General features: G+C 37.9%; 1 protein-coding gene across 1 annotated transcript in view; it reads right to left on the minus strand.

Moving 5' to 3' along the window:
- Positions 1–2,793: 2,793 nt before the first annotated feature.
- Positions 2,794–22,474, minus strand: part of CCT8 (chaperonin containing TCP1 subunit 8) — a 155,408-nt gene continuing 135,727 nt past the window's right edge. Inside the window, exons 8-9 of the mRNA XM_067142589.2 lie at positions 4,971–5,207; positions 2,794–3,092 (exon numbers count right to left, since the gene is read on the minus strand). Coding sequence (XP_066998690.1) covers positions 2,904–3,092; positions 4,971–5,207 — 426 coding nt within the window. The 3' untranslated portion in view covers positions 2,794–2,903. The remainder of the gene's footprint in view (positions 3,093–4,970; positions 5,208–22,474) is intronic.

Genomic DNA, 22,474 nt, shown 5'->3' on the forward strand with positions numbered 1-22,474 from the left:
TGGAAATGCAGTACAAAATATAACAAAAATTTATTGACTTAGCCCAAAAAATTACTAACGAATCAAAAGGGAACCTGCATTCCCTGAGTAACAACACTTGTAATTTATATACCCTTGATTAATCCACTGTCGCACATAAAGCGGATGACGAAATCAGCCGTAGTCGAATCATCGGCTAGTATGCGTTCGAGTGTTTCCTGCAGGCCAAGGCTCTGTCTTAGGCCAGAGAGATTGGAGCACTCAGAGGATTGTGGGCCACGGTGATGTCGGCACCACAAGAACACACTGAGGGGGGGGGGGTCTACCCTCTTTAGGAGATAAGAGTGCATAGATCGTAAATGACCTATCCTCAGCCTACACAATACTATGGCCTCTCTCCGTGAAGGTCGGAAAGATGACCACCACACGGTAGTTGTCTTAATTGATGTCAGCTTGGTGGGAGTTCGGATAGCTAGCCACTCCGATTCTCAGGATGCCAAGATGGTTCGACGTAGCTGAGAACAAATATCCTTGGCAGGTACATTGCCAGGTCTTGGAGGTAAAAGTACCACTACCTTTGCAGCTTCATCCGCAAGTTTGTTTCCCGCAATCTCAGCGTGGCTTGAAAGCCACGCGAAAGTGATTCTGGTGCCAGCATCACTTAACCTGACTAGAATGTCATGAATCTGCAGCACCAGTGGGTGTAAATCTATTAAATCCACTGCATTCACAACATTTTCTGGAACATAGCTGGTAGAGATGACACTGTCCAGAATCGATAAGGCTGTCATTGCGTCTTTAGCCGGCAGGTGCGTGAGAAGAGACTCCGTTTTGTCTGCTTGCAATTCCATTATAAACAAATTTAGACTCTACGAAACTTGAACAAAAATAACTTTGTGACCGTACCGTATATGTACCTCACAACAATAAGTTTGTTGACAATGCGATAAAAAATATAACAAAACAGCAGCAATTTAAGCTTTAATTCCTGAAAAACTGAAGTAGGGCCAACCTATTATTCTGGCGTGTATGCGAGAATGAGGGATACGAGACAGTCACCCGTTAACTGTCGTCTACAATTACTTGTCAGCTGCTCTGTAGCAACCAGATTACAGTAATTTTGAATTACTGGTACATAATTTAAGGGCCTGATGAGAACTTTGAATTACGTATTAACCGTATTTCGAATTAACCCATCGAAATGGCACATGAAGGCCTATACTTTTAACTCGGGGAATGGCATTTTTACATCAAAATATGCGTATTTCGAGTTAACCGACTTTGAATTAAAGAGTTTTCACTGTACTCTCCTGGCAGATATGAATTTTGAAATCGTAAATTTAGCATGTCAATGGTGCAATTTTGAAAAGTTTTGGTGGCCATGTGAATGTGGCTTTTGCACTATTGTCAACAAAAATGAAAAAATTTCAAAATTAGTTCAAATCTATCCAGTGTCATAGTCTGAGGGAAAATTGTGGTTTCAAGAAAGGGATCCCTACTAAAATATGATTTGAGCGTTGGCTTCTGAATTATACCCATAAGCATAAACAAACCGAGAACTACGTAGATTTCTTCCCTAGTCGCTTCATTCCACGGTCTCATTCGTGACCTTGTATTCAAGGAACTGCATTCCTGAATCTTTTATTCTGTATATCTGTTGGTCTCCCTAACAATAACGTCCACTAATGTTTCATCAAAATACAATAACAAAGATCCCAAAACATTCGTAGTTACACTAGTTGGGCCACACTTACCCATGAAAGGGATTTTTGTTGGAATAAAATTAGAATAAAATTAGAATCAACAGGAGTCCATGACCACTCGGGTGAGCATTCACTTATATTACTATTATTATTTACATCACACATAATTTCCTGCTGTGCATAATCGTCATCACTAACACTTTCATTATCACCTGGATCATTCTCATCACTAGTTTCACCCAATATGAGTTCAAGAGCTGCATTAGATAAATACAGACCATGCGAGGGCGCTGCCATGTTGTTTACACTGATTGACGTTAATGAAACAAATTCTTTTTACGCCAACACAATGCCGCATTACAGTAGAAGATAGAATAGAATAGCATAGAATGACACCCATGCTGTGAGCTGTGCTACACATTCACATTAGCAACCAATAGATGGAACACAGATTAACATCTAAAACATCACTAGCCTAGTCCGTACAGGTATACGTCAAACCACTCCGGGCTTATGTTTTGGAGGTACATACACGTTCAACCGTCTTGAGCGGTTCAAGTAGAGTCAGCCCACAGCACTCAGAGATAGCTCACATAGTTTTTAATCATAGGAAATATCTGAGCTGACTCCCAAGAAGAGCTACCTCACTTGAAATTGAGCAGAGCTGTGCCTCCACTTTATTCATAACACCCAATATCTCACAATATGTGAGCAAATGTATTTGATCACGGTGCTCAGAGAAAAAATACCAATAATCTAACACATCTCGAGTCACGAGAGTGTCGGAGACGGTTGTGGAGGAATTTAGTTCATTTCCAGAGGTTTTTAGACAATGTTGAAAGGCAAAACAGATAACCTCGAGATAGGTTACCATTAAAACCTGCATCTCAAATACAAAATAAACTCCAGTTTAAGACTAGAAGTCTCTCCTTGCATTCAGGGATATACAGAACAGAGACCATGTTTTAAATAAATCTGCCAGGATTAGAGCAATGGAGTTAGTAAGCACAACTTCATCCAGTCTTTGAACTACAATAAACTTACCTGTTTCCTACATCTTAACTGCACTTAATAATATACTGCAAGAAACTTTTCTTTTAAACACAGGGAATTAAAAAGCCACAATCACACTATTTATTAATCGCATTATAAATAACAAAATTGTGTAAGCAAAGTTTGTGAGACACGATTTATTGGAATGGGAGTTCAAATCTTAGTCAATTAATCTTCGTCCATGCCGCCAGACCTCTGAGGAGCCTTTGGTCCACCAGCTCGTTTTGCCATGATGATCTGGTCGACCTTCAGAATAGTGCACGCAGCATTTGTAGCATATTTCATGCCCCACAACTTCATGATGTACAAATCCAAAACTCCAGCTTCTGCCATATCCTTAACTGCAGCACCCTCACCCTACACAAAGAAAAAAGCAATTAGGTCGAACTACTGAGTTTGATCCGTACTGTGTGCACTTCTTTTGAAGAAATATCAGGTGTGCACAATACAAAAATTATGGTTTAGGATCAAGATAATCAAATATGCCGCAATATTCTGCCCTTTACCCTTCCATAAATCGCCATAGTTGCGAAGTAAATTCTAGAAGTATGAATTAGGCTACACTTTCAAATCTTTCTCTCTACAGAAAGATGATGCATTATAATTTACACTACTGGTCAAAAGTTTCCAATAACCTTTAGAAACAAATTAAACATAAAATAAACATTCTTGTAGGCTACCTAAGTGAAGAGTGAATGAAACAGTTTTATTTAGATTTGTACTTCTTTGAAATACCTACTATCTGCGCACAGGTTTTTGAGCGCTCCATACTCCTCACTCGGTAATATTTGGTCAACACTGTATGCGGAGCTAGCAACACAGAAATATGAAGTATGATATAATAACCTTGATAGGAAATGTCAAATACTAGTATAACAAAATTTTGGGGGTCCTCAGCAATTAATTTGTTATAGTGAAAAAAGTATATTCTTAAGAATCAACCTCTTGGTATTTTTTAATGCCTATGTTTAACATGAGAAATAAAACATCATAATGCAGAATAATGATTCCCTGTGTACATTTTATTACATTTCTATAAAAGTTTCCAGGGTCCACAAAGTGCATTCAGGATGGCTACAAAAATATGCAGCCCCACACTTCTTTAAGTTTGCCTCCATTTCTTTTAATTTCCAATTCTTTCTCTCTTCATTTATACATATTAATTAAACATGCACGTATTAAGTAAATATTGCTCAAACTGAGCTGGATTTACTGTTTTAAACAATTCGCTTACTCCCTTTGGTTAGCAGTGCCACGATATAAATACTGAAGCAGCACTCTTCTCCCTACCTAGTACAATCTCCCGTAAAGCCAGCTTTCAACAAAACTAGCAAGCATGGTATTAAGTTTCATAATGTAGAAATCAATACCTCTGTCAGATTCCTTGCCAGCCATCCTGGTGTACATTAATGTGAGTAAGCAAGGAAAAGAGGATAATACGCTTCAATCCCAACTGACTGGTCGACTGCAGGACAAATTTTAGTCAACTGCATATGTCTGGTAGGAGTTTAGAATTTTTTATCAATGTGCATTTTGTCATAAATGGAACATGAGAAAATATGTCAACATGTCCCTAGAACATCGTCTCTAGTAGTGTAATAGGTATCTGGTTATGTGCTAGTGAGAGAACATAATATTTTTCTGTCTTGTCCAACCAATTTGAATGATCCCTGCATAATGATAATCACAAAAACAATAACCTAAGTTCCTTAGCATGATTCTGTTAATGTGCCTACTGATTTTAGTGTGCTATACTGCACGATTTTAAAGCTAATTATTGAGTTATTTTTAAAGGTTTCAATACAATGAACACAAATGCAAGAAAGAAAACCAAAACTTTTCATTTTCACAATGAATGGGAAGTTGGAACTTCTTCATTATAGTGAAAGACAAATGATGTTTATTCTGTAGCACTTCAATATCGTAAAAAAAAAATAATTAAAAACCTCAGTGTCATTATACAGTAATGTTCATAATAGCAAATATGATAAGCTTCTACCCAGAAGTGATATTTGCAAACTAAAGGTAAAAGAACTTAAATTAAAATTACCAACTAACAACAAATGTTAGAAAAATTGGCATTCTACCTAGGAAAACAAGCCAAGGGAAAATCTGCTAACTAGGTTCCGCTGTACTACGAATATCATGAGGACAATATTGACCGGCTCACAAAGTACAATTACTAAAAGCTGACAGTAAAAATTTTGGAAAGATAGAAATGGTCCAATAACTTACCTCAATATCAAATCCAAAGTTCTTTTTGCCTTCTTCATGAACAGCATACAATTTGGAGACAACTTCATTTGCTTTCACACCAGAATTTTCGGCAAGAATTTTGACAAAACTCTCAAGGGCAGAAGCAAATTTAGTTATAGCATACTGCTCAAGTCCAGGCAATGTTTCTCCATAGGAAGCAATCTGGCGTGCAAGCTCAATCTCCGTAGCTCCACCCCCAGGCACGAACCTCCCGTCCTGTTTCAAACATTGTAACAGTTCCTTGTAACTCCTCAAGCAGACACTATCAATAATGGATGTAACAAAAATGGAATAAACAAGTGTATGTTTACAGGTAGGTAGTAGGAGCCCATCATCCCATTGTTCTTTTGTTATTTACACCATGTTGCCTGAGCAAGTGCAGAATAGCACATTAACAGTTAGTAGCATTTTCTGATACTAGACAGTGAACATTAATCACCAACTCAAATATGCACTCCTCAAGCAATCAAAATAGAACAACAACTTCACCGAAGTCTATCTGCAGTTGAATATGCAGTATTAAGTACAGATAAATTGAATTTACAGGGAGTCATATATAAATTGTGAGTATTCAGATCAAAATGGCATATGAACTGGTAATTCACACAGCTAGAGACAATTTTTTTTGTGTAATGTTTTGAAAAACTTTGGTTTAAAAAATGAGAAATTCTGTTTTATTAGTGTTGTTTATCAGTATTTTTAAATAGAGAAGTAGATGAAATATTATTTGTACTTTCCTTGATACTGGTTTAACTCTTTCCCACGGATTGCGTAGTAAAGCGTACCGGAGTTGCACATTGTCTCCCGCGGGTTGCGTAGTAAAGCGTACTCGACTTTCAAACCGATTACTTCCTCTGCCATCTGTCTGCTGAACAGATAACTTTTTGGAACCAGTGAATTCCCTATGCTTCCTAGATACAACTGGCATGCACTGAATCCTAAAATAAAGTGTTCTTTTATAAGTTTTCTTAGATAGAACAGACAGCCGACTGAACGTAAACACATTGCAGCTACATGGCTGCTCACAACCAGTTGAGTGCGGAGGATATTTGTTACCAATTAGATCAATATGTTGACAAATTCAATGGTAGTGAGTTTGAAGTTGTAGGTATGATGATAAAAATGGTATGGGAAGCAATTGCGACGGGATATAAATCTGAAGGAAAATCGAAATACGGCACAGGACAGGAAATGTTCATTCAGGTGCCGTCTTCTTTGGAAATATTAGGCCTACTTCTACAAAACATAATTATCAGTTTTAATTCTCCAGTTAATTCTGTTTTGGACTTTGAGCCTCTACTTAATTACATAATATTCCAACTAATGTCAATTTATCTTCCGATCCCATTCGGTGAAATATTGTTTATAATTTGCATGTCCGAGAGGAAGTATGATTTGCTATCAAAATATCTTCATCCGACTGATCCCGAAAATGAAATAAATTGGGAGATTCAGTGTGAATTCCTGCGTTCTCTGCATTATCAAGAAAATAATAGCCACATCAGGTCCAGCAATTCAGACTGACTTCAAGAACAAGCAATTTAACATTATGCACCATACTGGATGCTTCTTGATGTATCATTCTGAACGGGGGGGGGGGGGGGGGGGGGAGAGTTCCTGCGTGTAATTAGGTGATCGCATTGTATCACTTTAGAATAACTATAGTGTATTTTCTATTGTTACAAAATTTGAAAGCAATATCTTAAGTGGTTTTTACAGAATAAATTATTTAGTGAAGGTACTCCACAACTATACCTGACAAGCAAATTATTGCTCTAGGTTTCGCCAGTCAGTGAGTCAAAGATAGTCCGTGGGAAAGGGTTAATGTTGCATTAATACTTCAAAGGTTTTCGGTGATGAAACAATGCGGAAGGGATAGGATTGGGAAGGTAGTGCTGTAACCTTAAGGTACAACCCCAGTAATTACCTAGTGTGAAAATGCAAAACCATGAAAAAGTCTTCAGGGCTACCGATGGTGGGATTCAAACTCACCATCTCCAGAATACAAGCTCACAGCTGCGCGACCCTAACTGCATGGACAATTCGCTTGGTATATAATCATCAATCATTTTACAGTTCCAGTTTCCCAGGTACCGTTGGCAAGCCTCCTCCACTCTGTCTTATTGAGATACATTCTGTTGTTAATGGTGTCCTTCCCCAATCTGCAATGTCCATCTTTATGATATTCATCCAGTGGGTTTCTTGGTCTTCTCACTCAACTGCACCATATCATTTTATGGCACGTTTGCCTGTTCTGAAGTCTTCATGTTCCTAGCGAACTCTTGTATCTACTGTGAACTGTTAATCTGTCCCATCATGTGTTGTTACCACTACGTAATCTTTCCTTATTCAGGTAGATGGCATCTCATGCGTTAGCATAGGTCAAAGCATTTCTTTTCTGCCCCGTCTTGATGGGCTTTCTGGTAGGTTGTGTGGGGAGTTTTGACTTGAGAAGACAGAAGCATTGGATTTCCAAGTCACCTTTGTGGCCTATAAGAGATATTTTAACAGATTTAAGATGTCTTTATGCATATCTCGACCTTTCAAAAATGTTAATTGCCTATGTAATTCAGGTATATATTATTCTTTAATCTTCTCTTGGTTTTATTATTGCTTCATTCTGTGCTCACCATGGTTGGGTTAGAAAGGTTTCCCCTCATTACATGTGTTTCTAATTTATTTCTGTGTTAACTTTGCTTTCACACTTCTTTCGGTATTTTCCTTTATCGATCCGCTGTTTGTTTTGAGAACAGAAGGCGACATGGATTCATGTGTGTGTGTATGAGATTGTTTGCTGTGTGACGTCCGAGAACTTTTACTCATGTCGCTTGTTTAACAAACCGCTTGAGCTCATGTTGTATTATTTTATTGGGTGTTCTGTATATTTCATGTCCACTACATTTGTGTGGTATGAATACAAGTTAACAACGCGATTGGCCTGCCTGTTACTGTGCGTTTTGGTGTTGGAAATTCTCCGTCTCATATTTTCTGTTTGAGCTCGAGAGCGGTTGTTTATTTTGTTATGTGCTGTGTGTTGACGTTCTTATACGTACATTTATTTATTTATTTATTTATTTATTTATTATGGCTTCTTTCATGTGGCGAAGTTAGGGCACACGGCCCTCTCTTACACTTAACCACAATACAACAAATAATATTAAGGTTGCCTATTACTAATTATACTACTTATACTATTTCCTAAATTAAGCTTAAGTTACACACGCACACAATGTTCAGCTTATTAGCTCGTTACTTCAGTCCGCTTTTCTATCTTACACAGACACTTGCACACACACTTACAATGTACACACTTATCAACTACCCTTACGTTTACATTATATAAAACTAACAAACAATTTTTAATTTTACAATTACCAATCACACGCTCAAAATACACACCAATACACACTTCAATTGATAACTCTCAACAGGAAGGCTCGGCAAGATATTTTAAATTTGAGGAAAGAGTCAATGCCCCTGACACTTACTGGCAGGGAATTCCAAAGCCTGGAACTGGTTACAATAAAAGATTTATTATACACAGAAGAGTGGTGAAGAGGAATAGCTAAAGTGGAGCCCGAGCGAGTGTTACGGTTATGGAAGGAAGAGAGGAAGTGAAGTTTAGATGAAATATACTGGGGGGGGAGTTACTATGCACGAGTTTGTGTATTAAGACAAGTATATGACATTCACGTCTCTTATCAGGTTTTAACCATTGCAGTGCTTGATAATAAGGAGTAATATGCACATCATACCTTAGGTTAAAAATGAATCTAAGGCAACAATTCATAATATGCTGCAGTTCCCTAGTTTGTTCTTTAGTAGCATCTACCAAGATAACATCACAGTAGTCAAGGATAGGAAGAATTAGGGTCTGTGTTAATCTTTGCCACATATTTAGTGGTATAATATCTTTATTTAATTTCAGTGGGTGTAGAGTAGCAAACACCTTCTGACTTACGTTTTTGATATGTTCTGTCTAACTTAGAGTTTCAGTCATAGTCACCCCAAGATTTCTCACTGTTTTACTGTAAGGGATTGTGCTATTATTTATTTGTAGAGGAGGAATGATCAAATCGTTGATCTTGTGTAGGAGCTTCTGGGAACCGACAATGATAGCTTGCGATTTTGATGGATTTATGAGAAGTCTGTTTGCGAGAGCATATTCACTGAGTTTTTTCATGTCATCATTTATGCATTTGACTGCGTTTGGTAATTCACTTAAGCTGCAATGGTAATAAATTTGGAGATCATCAGCACGTAGGTGATAATTACATGTTTTTAGAGGAGATGAAATGTCATTGATATACAATGTAAAAAGCAACGGTCCTACAATACTACCTTGTGGCGTGCCAAGGTACCTTGTACGCCATTCTGAATTTCTTTCACGAGTTATCACCCGCCGCCTCCGATCTTTCAAATATGACGTAAAAACTTCAGCACTAAAGGGTCAAACAAGTAAGATTCCATTTTCTTAATTAGTAGCTGCAAGTCTACTGTATCAAATGCACCACTGAAATCCAGCAGTGTTAGTACTGTAACTTGTCGTTGTTCCATAGCTAGTCTGATGTCTTCTGTCACTTTAAGGAAAGCCATGGCAGTGCTGTACCCTTTCTTAAAGCCCGATTTTAATATGTCAAGAAGAGAATAGTTATTTAAATATTTCAATACTTGCTCGTACACCAGTCTTTCCATAGCCTTAGAAAGTGCTGGAAGAATAGAAACTGGGCGATAGTCAGAGGTCAGTTTAGGATCGTTTATCTTGGGCACTGGGATGACATTAGCTTGTTTCCAGAGTGCAGGGAAAGTTCCATTTCTAAGACAGTAATTGAATATATGTGTGATAATCGGGAGGATAGCGCCTATTATATGAAATGCATAGGGATGTCATCTACTCCTACTGCTTTAGATTTAATAGAGTATAGTACTTTTTTTAAAATTTGGTTGCTAGTGACCTCTTGGAATGAAAATTGAGGACGGTTAAGTGGAGGGATGGCTGGTTTATTCGTATTTAATTCTGCCTGATTGATTGGTTTAAACACGATTTGTTCTTCAGAGAAATATGTAATAAGCTCGTCTAGGGGAACAGTTGGTTCTCGTTGCTGTTGTTGGCCTTTTACAATACCAAGAGAGCATAGTTCTTTCCAGGAATTCCTGGCATTCAGTTTACCTGAAAGACAGTTTAAGTACTTAAATTTCTGATTTCTTGCTTAATTCTGCTCCTAACTACCCGATAGTTTTCAAAATCGGATTTGTTACGGGTACGTTTGTACTATTACATGTTATAATTCTCATGTTAGGTCCGTATTGAAATGTACGTAAATACAAAGTATGTTACAAGTGTTTATTTATATATCCACCTATTCAATACAAAGAGATCTTTTTAAAAATTAAATATTATTATAAAATGTTAAGGGACATGTTTCGCCCATATTAAGGGCATCATCAGCCTCAAATTCAAACCTGTATGGTGAAAAATCAGGATCCTGATTGCTCTTACAAGCCATAAAAAGAGGATATCATTATAGGTGTCAGTCTAAACATACAAAATATTAGAATGTCCTTGGCTAAAATTGCAGTATCAAGCTGCATGTCATAAGTTCACATGAATATACTTTCCGGAGCGTTGAAAAACTTGTTGGGGTAGGGCAGTAAACAGCTCAGTCTTTATAATGAAACAGAAATGTGCCTCCTTGAAGATGATAAGAAAAAGCAAAGTTGATACACTGTTACAGATGTCAATATCGTATGTTGTGATAAGACAACAGATCTCTTAAATGGCTGTTCAGCTGCCTGTAGTCTATTTAACTGGCTGAAGGAGTGAAAGTTGAATGTGTTATGATAAGATAACAGTCTTCCTTACATAATTGTGGGAGTAAGGAAAAAGCATTCGGTTGTCTATCGATGTATTTATCTTATTTGAAGGACGAAAGTCGAAGGTTTATTGACGTTGATAGAGCTCTTTGGTGTGAAGTCTGTAACAAGAGGAGAGTGAATGCTTAGGAAGGTATTTTTGAAGAGAAAGTGGGTTTAAAGAAAGGCAAAACATGGAAAATGTATAAAAACACTTACCCTTTCGTCTGTGAAGATGTAAATCAGTTATGGAAAGGTTAGTTGAAGAAAAATAACGTTATGTGTAGGTTCATTTATTTCTTTGACTGTTAATGCAGTTGCTATGGTAGCGTTGAATGACTGACATTTGTACTTCTGGTATTGTATCGATGTGAGATTGGCGGAGGAGGGTGTGGTTGAGGGGAGGGGGTAGGCGGAGCGTTAAATTTATGTGTTGTTGGTTGCGAGAGATTTACATGGTCGGACAGGGAGGGAGTCGTGTTGGGTTGCGGGAGAATTGTGGGGGCGGGCATGAAGGGAGTCAAGTTAGTTAACGTAGTGGAGGTTCTAGAATATGTTAACTTAAGATTTTTAAGAATGTAGTTATGTTTTGAATTTAGAGTTTGCAATAATTTGGGTAAACTTTCGTATAATGGATTCTTGACTTCAATTAAATCATTGAGGTTTAGATTTTTGTTGTAGTGTTGGTCCAAAAATATATAGATGGTTTCAAGTTCATTCATCAACTTTCCTTTGTCTACTCTTTTAATAATTGTGAGGTCTCTTTCTATTGTTGTGAAGTGATGTCCTGTTTCTTTCATATGGGAGCTCATTGCTGAAAATTTATTGTGCTTAATGGCATTATAGTGTTCTAAGTACCTAGTTTGAAAACTCCGGCCTGTTTGACCAATATAAGAGGCGTTGCATTGCGTGCATGTGAGCCTGTATATGCCTGATCCTGAGTAAATGTTTTTGCTTGAATTGACTGTGTTGTGATTAAAAAATAATTTTTGGTTAGTGTTTGTTGTTCTAAAAGCTATGCTGGTATTTTTGTTTTTTATTGGGTTCAAGATCTGGTGAACATTTGGATTGTTGTAGGTGAAGGTAACGAATTTGGATTTTTTGGGTTTGTCAGGGATGAGGTTTGTTGTTAACTTGAATTTGACCTTATTTATTAAACGGTTAATCATTTCAGGTTTATATCCATTGATTTTTGCTAAATCCTTTATATAATTTAGTTCTGTTTGAAGGTTCTTGGGTGTGAGAGGGATTTTTAAAGCTCTGTAAATTAAACTGTGAAATGTGGCCAATTTATGGGAGTTAGGATGTAAAGAAGTACTTTTGATTGTTGTGAGTAGGTTTTCTGTAAATTTTAAAATCGAAGTTGCCATTAATATGAGTTACAGTGAGATCTAGGAAATTTAAGGATCCACTGACTTCATCTTCCTTGGTGAATTTAATATTTTGGTCTAGGTTGTTTAAATAATTTAAAATATTGTTACTGTTATTGAGATCTTTATTGTTTTATTACGAATGTGTCTACATACCTAAGCCATAAGCTAAGGCCTTTTATTTTATTTATTATTTTATGATGTTCTAAAGAATCTAAATAGATGTCAGCTAAGATGCCTGATAAGGGATCACCCTAGGCCTAGCTATGGGTTCTGACCCTTGGATCCGTGATACCTTTTGTGTCTAATTTATTTATTGTTTGTTTCACATTGCCATCATTGGTTTTCTTTATCCATTTTCTAGTTTAATATGTTTTATTCTTTGCGAGACGCCTTTCCATTTTATCTTAGTCGTTTGGCGTGAAACCATGGTAACCTCCCCTTTTCTCCACTTCAATTTTATGAGCTCGGTGCACCCTTCCCTCTTCTCCAGTTTTAAGTTCTTTTTTTTAATGATCTTGTATTCTCGGGGGACGTGGATTTTTATTGTTGAGAGCTTTATGTCTCCCCTTATGAACTGCAAGGGAGAATGTTATGATAATGTGCTGTTACTCCCTAAACTTATGGTTGTTTAGACTTTATGTGTGTAAAAGAAATACTTTGTACCCACCTAAATTTATGTTCTTCACTTAATGATGGTAGATGCCAAGCCCTTGTACCTAACTTTTCATCACGTCTTTTATCAAGGTAAGCAAGCGTGTGTGATAAACAGTGAATCTTGTGTACTTTGATTATGGGCCACGTATGATTAATATAATATATTTAATTTTTGGCTCCCTTGTTTCGCCTATGCAACCTTCTTATGATTTTCTCTTCATAATAAATTTATGTTCTTGCCCTTATTCCTTTTATATTTTTATTTCTTTACGCCTCTTATATGTGTGTTAACTGTAAGAGGTCCGGGTCCGGTTCCTGGCAGTCTTTGCTAATTTTAACCAAATCCATCATACTAGGTTTTCGTTGTGTTCTTAGTGTCAGTTCTCCACCATCCATTTTCCTGACACACGTCTCTCCAAGTTAGCGTAAGTTGTCCTTGTTGGCTCCATCTTTATTACATGCCCAAACCACATCAATCTGGACACGCTGACCCGATCTAACAATGTTGTCTCAATCCCAGCGTCTAACCATGTAATTCCTTAACATTCCCAGTTTTGTTTTTTGAATTGTGGAACTCAGAAACTTCATCTCAGACACCTACAACCTTGATGAGTTCTTCTTAGTGAGAGTGCAGGTTTCAATACCATAGGTTAAGATTAGTATGAAGTACTGATTGAACATCACCAGTTTGGATTTTGCAGGTACTTTGGGATGCTAGAGAAGTATTCGTACTTGCTGGTATACTTTACAAAGGAAAAACATTAAATTTATCCTCCTAATTCTATACAAAACATAATTCCATAATTAGATGGAGCAATAAAATTCAAAAATGTTTCGATTCGTTTGAGCCATCTTCAGTGAAATGAGGGGGGGGGGGGGGGGTGAAGAAATTTACAGAAGCTAAAAATGTGCTAAAAACATAATGAAGGAACAAATGAAAAACAAAAGAGACAGGTGGAATTAAAAACAATAATAATATACAATATTTACATCACTAGATAGAGCAATAAATAACTCGCTGAGACAAATGGGTTAATATAAAACATAATTGAATCCAAAAACTGTGCTAAACCTAAGAAGAAAATAAAATAAAAGATAACAGATGTAAACGAAACAATAAGTGCTTAAAGTAAGGTTGCGGACCTCATACTAATTTTTTAGTTTGATAATTCAAAAACAGGACGAAATCACTGCGTTGAAAATTCAGGCTGACTGTCTGTCTTTGTAGAAACACCATCCCACGAATGGCTAGGAGGGGAGCGAAAAAGCTTGAGAAACCAAGTTTGAGAGGAGACAACGTGCCAGGTGAAATGTACATGATAAGTGATGGAAAAACGCCGATTAATTTAAAATTTTAGAATAGCAGCATTCTCAATTTCTTCTCAATTTAGCAGTTCCGCTCTTGGAGATTATTTCCAAAGTTGGCTAGGTGTGTGTGCCTTATTTTAAATGGTTGGGAGGGCAGCGACAAAATTGAGAAGCTGTGTTAGAGAAGTAACAGGTGCATGGTAAACTGTAAGTGACCTTAGGGAAAACCATCAATGAAGTTCCAATCTGTAATGGAAAAAATTAGGTGGTGTGAGAAACTTGGGCTGATAAGTAATAAGTGTAAAATGGGTGTGAAGAAAACGTTAAACTTACGGTACTTAAAAGGTGGTGGTCCTCTCGAACTGGAGTTTTGATGATCACTCCATTCTGATTCTCCATTTGAAGCCCAATAATAATACACTACCTATACATAATAATGTTTGAAATACAACGCGAGGGAGTCTCATAAGGTTTTTTATGCCGACCTAGGAAACGCTTTATCCATCTGTACAGTTCGTTTTTCAACCAATACATGTGATTTCAACACACCTCATCACCTTTAATCTATGAAACAAGATCATAATTCATTACAAGAGCTCACTCCTAATGTGAAAAACTTTTAAATTACAACCAGTCTAATGCCATAGAGCGAAGATTATTATGATTGGTTTATACAAACAATCACTCACAGCATATTATTGTAACATCTTCACGTCATTCATTCCACTTACATTTTAAGCAATTTTAATGGTCACTATTTGTTTCAATAGACATAATAAAATCTTGCTGATTATTTTTAAATTGTAAAAATTCATATTTTATCAATTATTAGGTGTTTTTTCATTATATATACCGGGATCAGGGCCCTGACCTACCTTGGATTAAGTCATTTCTAGGTAATGATGCTCACTAAGCATGAGCGAAACATGTCCTAATTACGATATCTATTAATGGTTTTATCATGTATTGGAAAGGTGGTTTTTATTAATATAATAACTTCTTAACAAGTGATGAGGCACGCCATGCATCACTACTGCATGCGGGACATTTATAAGTAGAAAGTATGGCGCTCGTGAGCCGCCTGGTATATATGAGTAAAGAACTGCAATCACAGATAAGGCTATTTGTGGATGATAATGAGGTACTGTATAGAGTAGAAAATGAGCTGCAGGATTGTGAGCGACTCAGGGAGAATAGACAATATCATGAGACGGACAGTGGACAATGGTATGAAAAGTTAGGCTGTAAGTTTCACCAAGAGGAAAAGTCTCCTCAGTTTTAATTACTGTGTTGATGGAATGATAGTACCTCATGGGGAACACTAAGTTCCTAGGTGTTAATATAAAGAATGATCTCCATTGGGGTAATCATATTAACGAGGTTGCTAAGAAAGGTTATAGAAACTAGGAGGTAGAGCTATTCTACGCTATTTGGAAATACTATTTACTGTGTCTCTCAACAATACGCAAATTCCAGATGACTCGAAGAAAGCAACTGTAGTCCCGATTTTTAAAAGGGGCAACAGGCTTGGACAATATAAACCCATTAATCTTATGTCCATTGTATAACAAATGGAACACCTCATTTCAGAATATCTAAGGGAACAATGGGAGAAAAATTTGTGCATTAATGGCCATCAACATGGTTTTAGAAAAGGTTTTTTCTGCGAGAGCCAATGTCGCTCTTACAAGATATTAGTGAGTCATTACTTGTAATATAACCTGTGTATATATCTGTACATATTTTTCTACTTATACTCCATTGAACTTTCTTTTAGTGTGTTTTTGTTTTGTTTATTCTTCTCTACTGTTATGTAAAATGGTATTACCGTTAATAAGGTATTAATTAATTAATTAGACAAACTAGTGCAATTTGATGCTACTGTAATTGATTTTGTTAAAGCACTTGATGTAGTACCACATGACATTCTGATCCAAAAATTGGTTAAGTAAACATCAACAAAAGGGTGATTCTGTGGATTCGGAAATTTTAGACAGACCACACGCAGAGGGTAAAGGTGGGAACTAAATACTCCGATGAAGTTTCTATAACGCCGGGGGTAGTACAGGGTAGGGTTATAGGGCCACTCCTACTCATGGCATTTATCAACGATCTACCGAACTAATTTTGAAGTGAATGCGGATTGTTTACAGACGACTGCATAATATATAGAAAAATACATAATGCTGGTGATAATAGGTTATTACAAGCTGACTTAAATATGCTCCAGAAGTGGGCACTCAACTAAATGAAAATAAATTCTCAAAAATGCAGTCTCAAAGAAATAAAAGCAAGTGGACTTTCAATATTGTCATGGATCGGACACTCTTGTAGAAAGTGAATCATGCAAATTCCTAGAAATCCACGTAAAGGATCTAAAATAGGACGCCCAAGTAGGAAGTGTAATTTCTAAAGCGTACAATTCCTTACATTTCGTGATGAGGGTGCTAAAGGGCAACAGTTCCCATGCAAAGGTGCAGGGCTATATATCACTCATTAGGCCGGTACTAGAAAATGGAGCAGCCATATGGGATCCATACCAAACAGAACTCATTTAAAGAACTTGAGATAGTAGAGCGAAAGGCTGCAAGATTTGTGCTTAACTATTTCAATCCTAGAAGTAGTGTGACAAGTATGATGGAAAAACTTGGGTGGGAGACATTGGGGTCTAGAAGGGTATGAACACTGTTACGTGCAATGTATAATGCCTATATGATTAAGCCAGCTTGGGGAGAGTTGAACAGTTGACTAGAAAAGCCCTGTTACATAAGCAGGGCAATTCATCTGCATAAAGGTAGATCACAGAAAACTATGACAAATAGTCATTTGTAAATAGAGGAATTGATGACTGGAATCCATTACCTTCAGCTGTCTTAGAGCCTTTTCCCAAAAATCTAAGTTGCTTCAAGAATAGACTCCAGCATTCTGTAAATTTTTTTTTTTTTTTTTGCTAGGGGCTTTACGTCGCACCGACACAGATAGGTCTTATGGCGACGATGGGATAGGAAAGGACAAGGAGTTGGAAGGAAGCGGCTGTGGCCTTAAGGTACAGCCCCAGCATTTGCCTGGTGTGAAAACGGGAAACCACGGAAAACCATTTTCAGAGCTGCCGATAGTGGGATTCGAACCTACTATTTCCCGGATGCAAGCTCACAGCCGCGCGCCTCTTCACGCACGGCCAACTCACCCGGTATTCTGTAAATTGTGTGTAAATTTCTGTGTGATGGTGACATATTTCAACACAAGGCTCAACCCACTGTACCTTGTAGTATTAAGGAATCTGAATTATTGGGGAACAAGAGAGAAGCCTCCCCAAAGGATGTGTTAAGAATATTGATTAAATTCATCTGGGCATTTCCTAGGCAACAGACTAGGACATTTCCTAGACGGCTGATTCTCTCACACCAGACTTGTTAATATTAATAATGCCATCAAACAAACGGCACTTCTCAGAGTCAGCCCTGACCATTATCTCAGTTAATGGTGAAGGTATAACATCAGCCGAACAACAGATACTAGGTGAACTATGTCATTAACCCTATCGCTACCAGTGTTGCTCCTAAGCAACGTGTATTTCAAGGACACCTCACCAGTTTTCATTTAGAGTCGTCCCTTCAACCCCATTGTTGCCATAAAGCTACAGGTATGTGTTTTCATAAAATGACTACAGATGCCACTTACAGCACCGATCTAGGTGGCAGTGTGTGCGTTTAGTATGTGAAGTGAATCAGCTGGCTGTGATCTAGTTATGCCAGTGTTACAAAATCACTTTTCAGAACAATTAATTGAGAGTTAACTTTTTATATTAGTGTATTTGTCAACTTAATGTACTGTTGTAAGATTATGTACCGCGATAAACTGAAATAAATATCATAGCTAGTGAATATATCTGATTAGAAAATGGTGTTGCTCTCAAGCTACATTGGGGTTAAGTATAAACAAATCATTCTAACCTAACTTTTACCAACCGGATTGTAATTCCATTTTATACTTGTTTTATGCCAATACCCAACATGAAACCGACACACATAAGGAACGAAAAGGACGTTCTTGATATTCTTGAACAGTTATCAGATGGAATTAATTCTGAAATAATGAACTGTCAGAGTTTGAGGACTCGGAAGATGAAACAGCCGTATTTCTTCGAGCATAGTTGTGGCTCTCACAAATGAGCTTCCTGAACACAAAAACTTCATAGTTTACTTCGATAACTGGTTTTCTTCTCTTCAACTTGCCATAGCACTGAAAGAAAGGGGATTATTCCGTGTGGGCACAATACGTAATGACAGGATGGGCAAGTGTTCCCTGATGTCCGAAGCTGAACTGAAACGCTCTGGAAGAGGCAGCTATGACTGGAGTGTGGAAAAGGACAGTAATGTGGCACTTACAAGATGGTATAACAGAAAAGCAGTGAATTTTATATTAGCTAATGCTGCAATTGATCCAGTAGGGAAATGTAAGAGGTGGAATGCATCACAAAAAGTAACCATGGAAATAGATTGCCCCAGTGTTACAAAAGAGTATAACTTCTTCATGGGAGGGGTAGATTTGGCTGGTATGCTTCAGGAATTGTACAGAATTGATTTGAGATCAGTGAAGTGGTACACTAGAATTATATACTGGTGTATTAGTGTTGCCTTTGTGAATGGATGGTTGTTGTACCGTAGACATCGGGTTCAACGACATAAAAAATGTCAATATTAGCTGGCAAAATTCCAGGCAAATATTGCAAGTGCGCTTACGAGATCAGGGCAAGGGAAAGGTAGAAAACATCACTCCAGTGAAGCACTCAAAGAACCCACTAAAAGGCGAACATTTGCAGTCCGCCCAGATGATGACATTCGGTACGACAGGTATGAACATTGGCCGGGATACTCTGGTAAGGGTAGATGCAAATTTTGCCCAGGTGGATTCACTCAAGTAGTATGTGCAAAATGTAATGTAAACTTGTGCCTGACTGCAGCAATGGCAAACTGCCTCACACCTCGTCTTGCCTAGTATGCCTCATTTTGGTACTGTCATTGTTTTTTGTGGTTTTCCTATAGCTGCATAGCCTTTAGTGGTGCTGTCTGAGGATCCAACCAGCCTCTGGGCTGATGACCTAACAGCCAGCAAAAAATTGCTTCACTCTGTTCCATACGAAGTAAGCCTTACTTGTGTACTGTATTTGTTACTGGAATGATAGTTCTTGTAAAGGAAAGTTGTTAAAGTAATGTGACGTTTCTCCCATCATCCAGTGTTCTAAAACATGTTATTTTTATATTTTAATGTTTCTTGTACTCTTTAATGTCTTAATTATGATATTGTAATGTTTCTAGTACTGTGTAATGTCTTAATAAAGTAGAGTAGAATATTTAAAATTTCAGTTTATTTTGTCTTCGACGTTCAAAAATCCAAGTCTAGGAGGGAATTTTTTTTGAAAATGGCAAAAATGCATTTGAATGTGATCTAATAATATGGAACAGCACAAATACAAAATTTATTAAAATTATTTTTACTCTTGGGGTTCAAAGGGTTAAAAGGTTCAGACAACAGCTGCCAGCGATGAAACCAGTCGGACCTACTTCGGGACAAAAAAAACAAGAGAGCGGACATCTGGCCCGAATTCTATGCAACAGATGCAATGCTAGATCGGAACTGGACGGGACCAAACAAGAATTTACGGAGCGCCATAACCAGGCTCGCAGTGCACGGTTTCCACCACAAATTATGCACGAGAAACAGTTTCCACGAACCCTCACCAGAGTGTGTATGCAGCCTCTGTGGGAAGGCTTGTAAGCACTACCACTTCAGTGAGTGCCACAAGTGCACTAAATCACAAATGGAATATAGCAAAGAACAATGAACCTTAACTCTCTGCACATTTGTGCGCTTTTCTTATTAATAATAAAAGAAATGTGATGTTTATACATTCAGGAAACCCATAGAGATTTACAACACTGACGCCTTATATTCCTGGCATGCTGTTGGCTGCAGAAAGACCACATGTGAAACACGGAAGCGCTGTCTTTGTAAGACCCGAAAGAGAAGTCGCCAGTGCACACTATTCAGATGATGATACTGAGATAATTTCTCTTGAGCTCAGCGACTGTGTAATCAACTCTATGTACAAGCCACCCACTGCAAGATTAACATTTACTCCTCTACAGAACAGCCACAGTCACGCTTGGGGTTACTTGCATGATGGCAATAGAGAGGCAGTCCTTTCATGTGCTGAAACCAATCAGTTGTCCCTTATACATGACAGTAAACTTCCACACTCTTTCAACAGTGGAAGATGGCAACAAGGTTATAATCCAAATCTCATACTTGTAAGTGAACGTTTAGCTCAGAAATGTACCAAATCTGTATACTCCCCCAATCCTAACTCACAGCATAGACCAATAATGTAACAGTTACTAACATTAATCAGAGCTCAACAAGTTTGTTTTAAATGTTGTTTCAACTTCAAGAAAGCTGACTGGATAGAGTTCTCATCAATGCTAGATGAAAAAATCTGAACAGTTGCTCCATTTCCACAAGAATGAGAAATTTGTAGATCTTGTCAATACCTGCTCGGGGGCATCTATTCGGAGAGGCTGTTAGAACTAACTATATCCAAGGAATAACTTCTGAAACAGCAACATTATTAGAAGAATACTGTAGCCTATATGAAAAAAATCCATTCAGTGAAGAAACATCTTGTGCAGCTGATGCAGTTTTGTCCTATATCTCTGAGACAAGAGAACTATGGGAAAAGCTTATGACAGAGTGTGATATGAGCAGGAACAGCCAAGAAGCTTGGAGACTTCTACATCGCCTTAACAGTGATCCTACCCAACCTGCTTCACATACCAACTTGAAGGCAGACCAAATTGCCCATCATCTCTCATTAAATGGTAGACAACCTTGGCATAATAAGCCTGGAAAAGAAGAAAATAGTCTGACAGATCAAGAAAGGAGTATTCTATCTCTACCTTTCATTGTTTTGGAATTGGAAACAGTATTGAGGATGTGGGTAAAGCAGCTGGTTGAACGATACAGAGTTGAACAAATTAAGAACTTTGGGCCTGTAACATTTAAATGGCTAACCAAGCTAATGAACAATTGTGTTCAGTCCTGTAAACTCCAGAAAACTGGAGGAAAGCTAGGGTCATTGCCACTCATAAACCAGGCAAAGATCAGGGCGATCCTAAAAGTTATCGACCTATATCCTTGTTATGCCATCTATAAGGTGCTAGAGAGACTTACACTTCACCGACTAACACGAGTACTAGAGTCACTCCTCATATCTCAGCAAGCTGGAATCAGGATGGGGAAAAGCTGCACATCACAAGTCTTGAAACTGACACAACATATTGAAGACTGTTTCAAGAAACGACAAATGACAGGGGCGGTATTCATCGACTTGTCAGTGGCTAATGATACAGTCCACCACTGACTTCTGCAAAATCCCTATGATAACAAAAATTATCAACTCGTATGGTCAGGAACCTCCTTCAAATTAGAAGATTTTTGGTTGAATTTCAGGGGAAAAGAAGTAGGTGGAGATCCCAGAAGAATGGGTTACCTCAAGGAAGTGTCCTTGCACCAACCTTGTTTAATGTTTGCACCAATGACCAGCCTCTACCAGAAGGAACGGGAAGTTTCATCTACGCAGATGATCGTGCTATTACTGCATAAGCTAGGGAGTTTGAGATTGTTGAGCGAAAGCTGCATGATGCACTGGAAGAACTTACTATCTATTACAAGGAGAATCAGTTGAAACCAAATCCTAACAAGACTCAATTCTGCACTTTTCATCTTAAGAATAGAGAGGCTTCTAGACCACTCCATATCTCCTGGGATGGAGTCGATCTTGATCACTGTACAACCCCAAAGTATTTGGGAGTGAGTTTAGATCACGCTCTCACTTTTAAGAAGTACTGCTTCAATATCAAGCAGAAAGTGTCAGTTCGGAACAATGTGGTGCGGAAACTGACAAGTACCACACGGGTTGCACAGCCAAGCACCCTGAGGACATCTTCACTCATGTTGTGTTATTCTGCTGCTGAATGTGCGTGCCCGGTTTGTCATACCAAACAGGTGGACGTCACACTTTACGAGACTTGTCGAATCATCACCGGTTGCCTACGGCCTACGCCTTGCTGGAATTGTACCTCCTGCCATTCGTCAAGAGATGGTGGCAAAGAGCGAGAAGAAAGAGTTGATACATCTGAATACCACCTTCTTCATGATCACCAGCCAGCTTGTCCACGTTTGACTTCAAGGAAAATAATTTTCAGAACAACGAAGGCTCTCATAGGGACTGCACAC

Source organism: Anabrus simplex, chromosome 3 (genome assembly GCF_040414725.1).
Source record: "Anabrus simplex isolate iqAnaSimp1 chromosome 3, ASM4041472v1, whole genome shotgun sequence".
Lineage (NCBI taxonomy): Eukaryota > Metazoa > Arthropoda > Insecta > Orthoptera > Tettigoniidae > Anabrus > Anabrus simplex.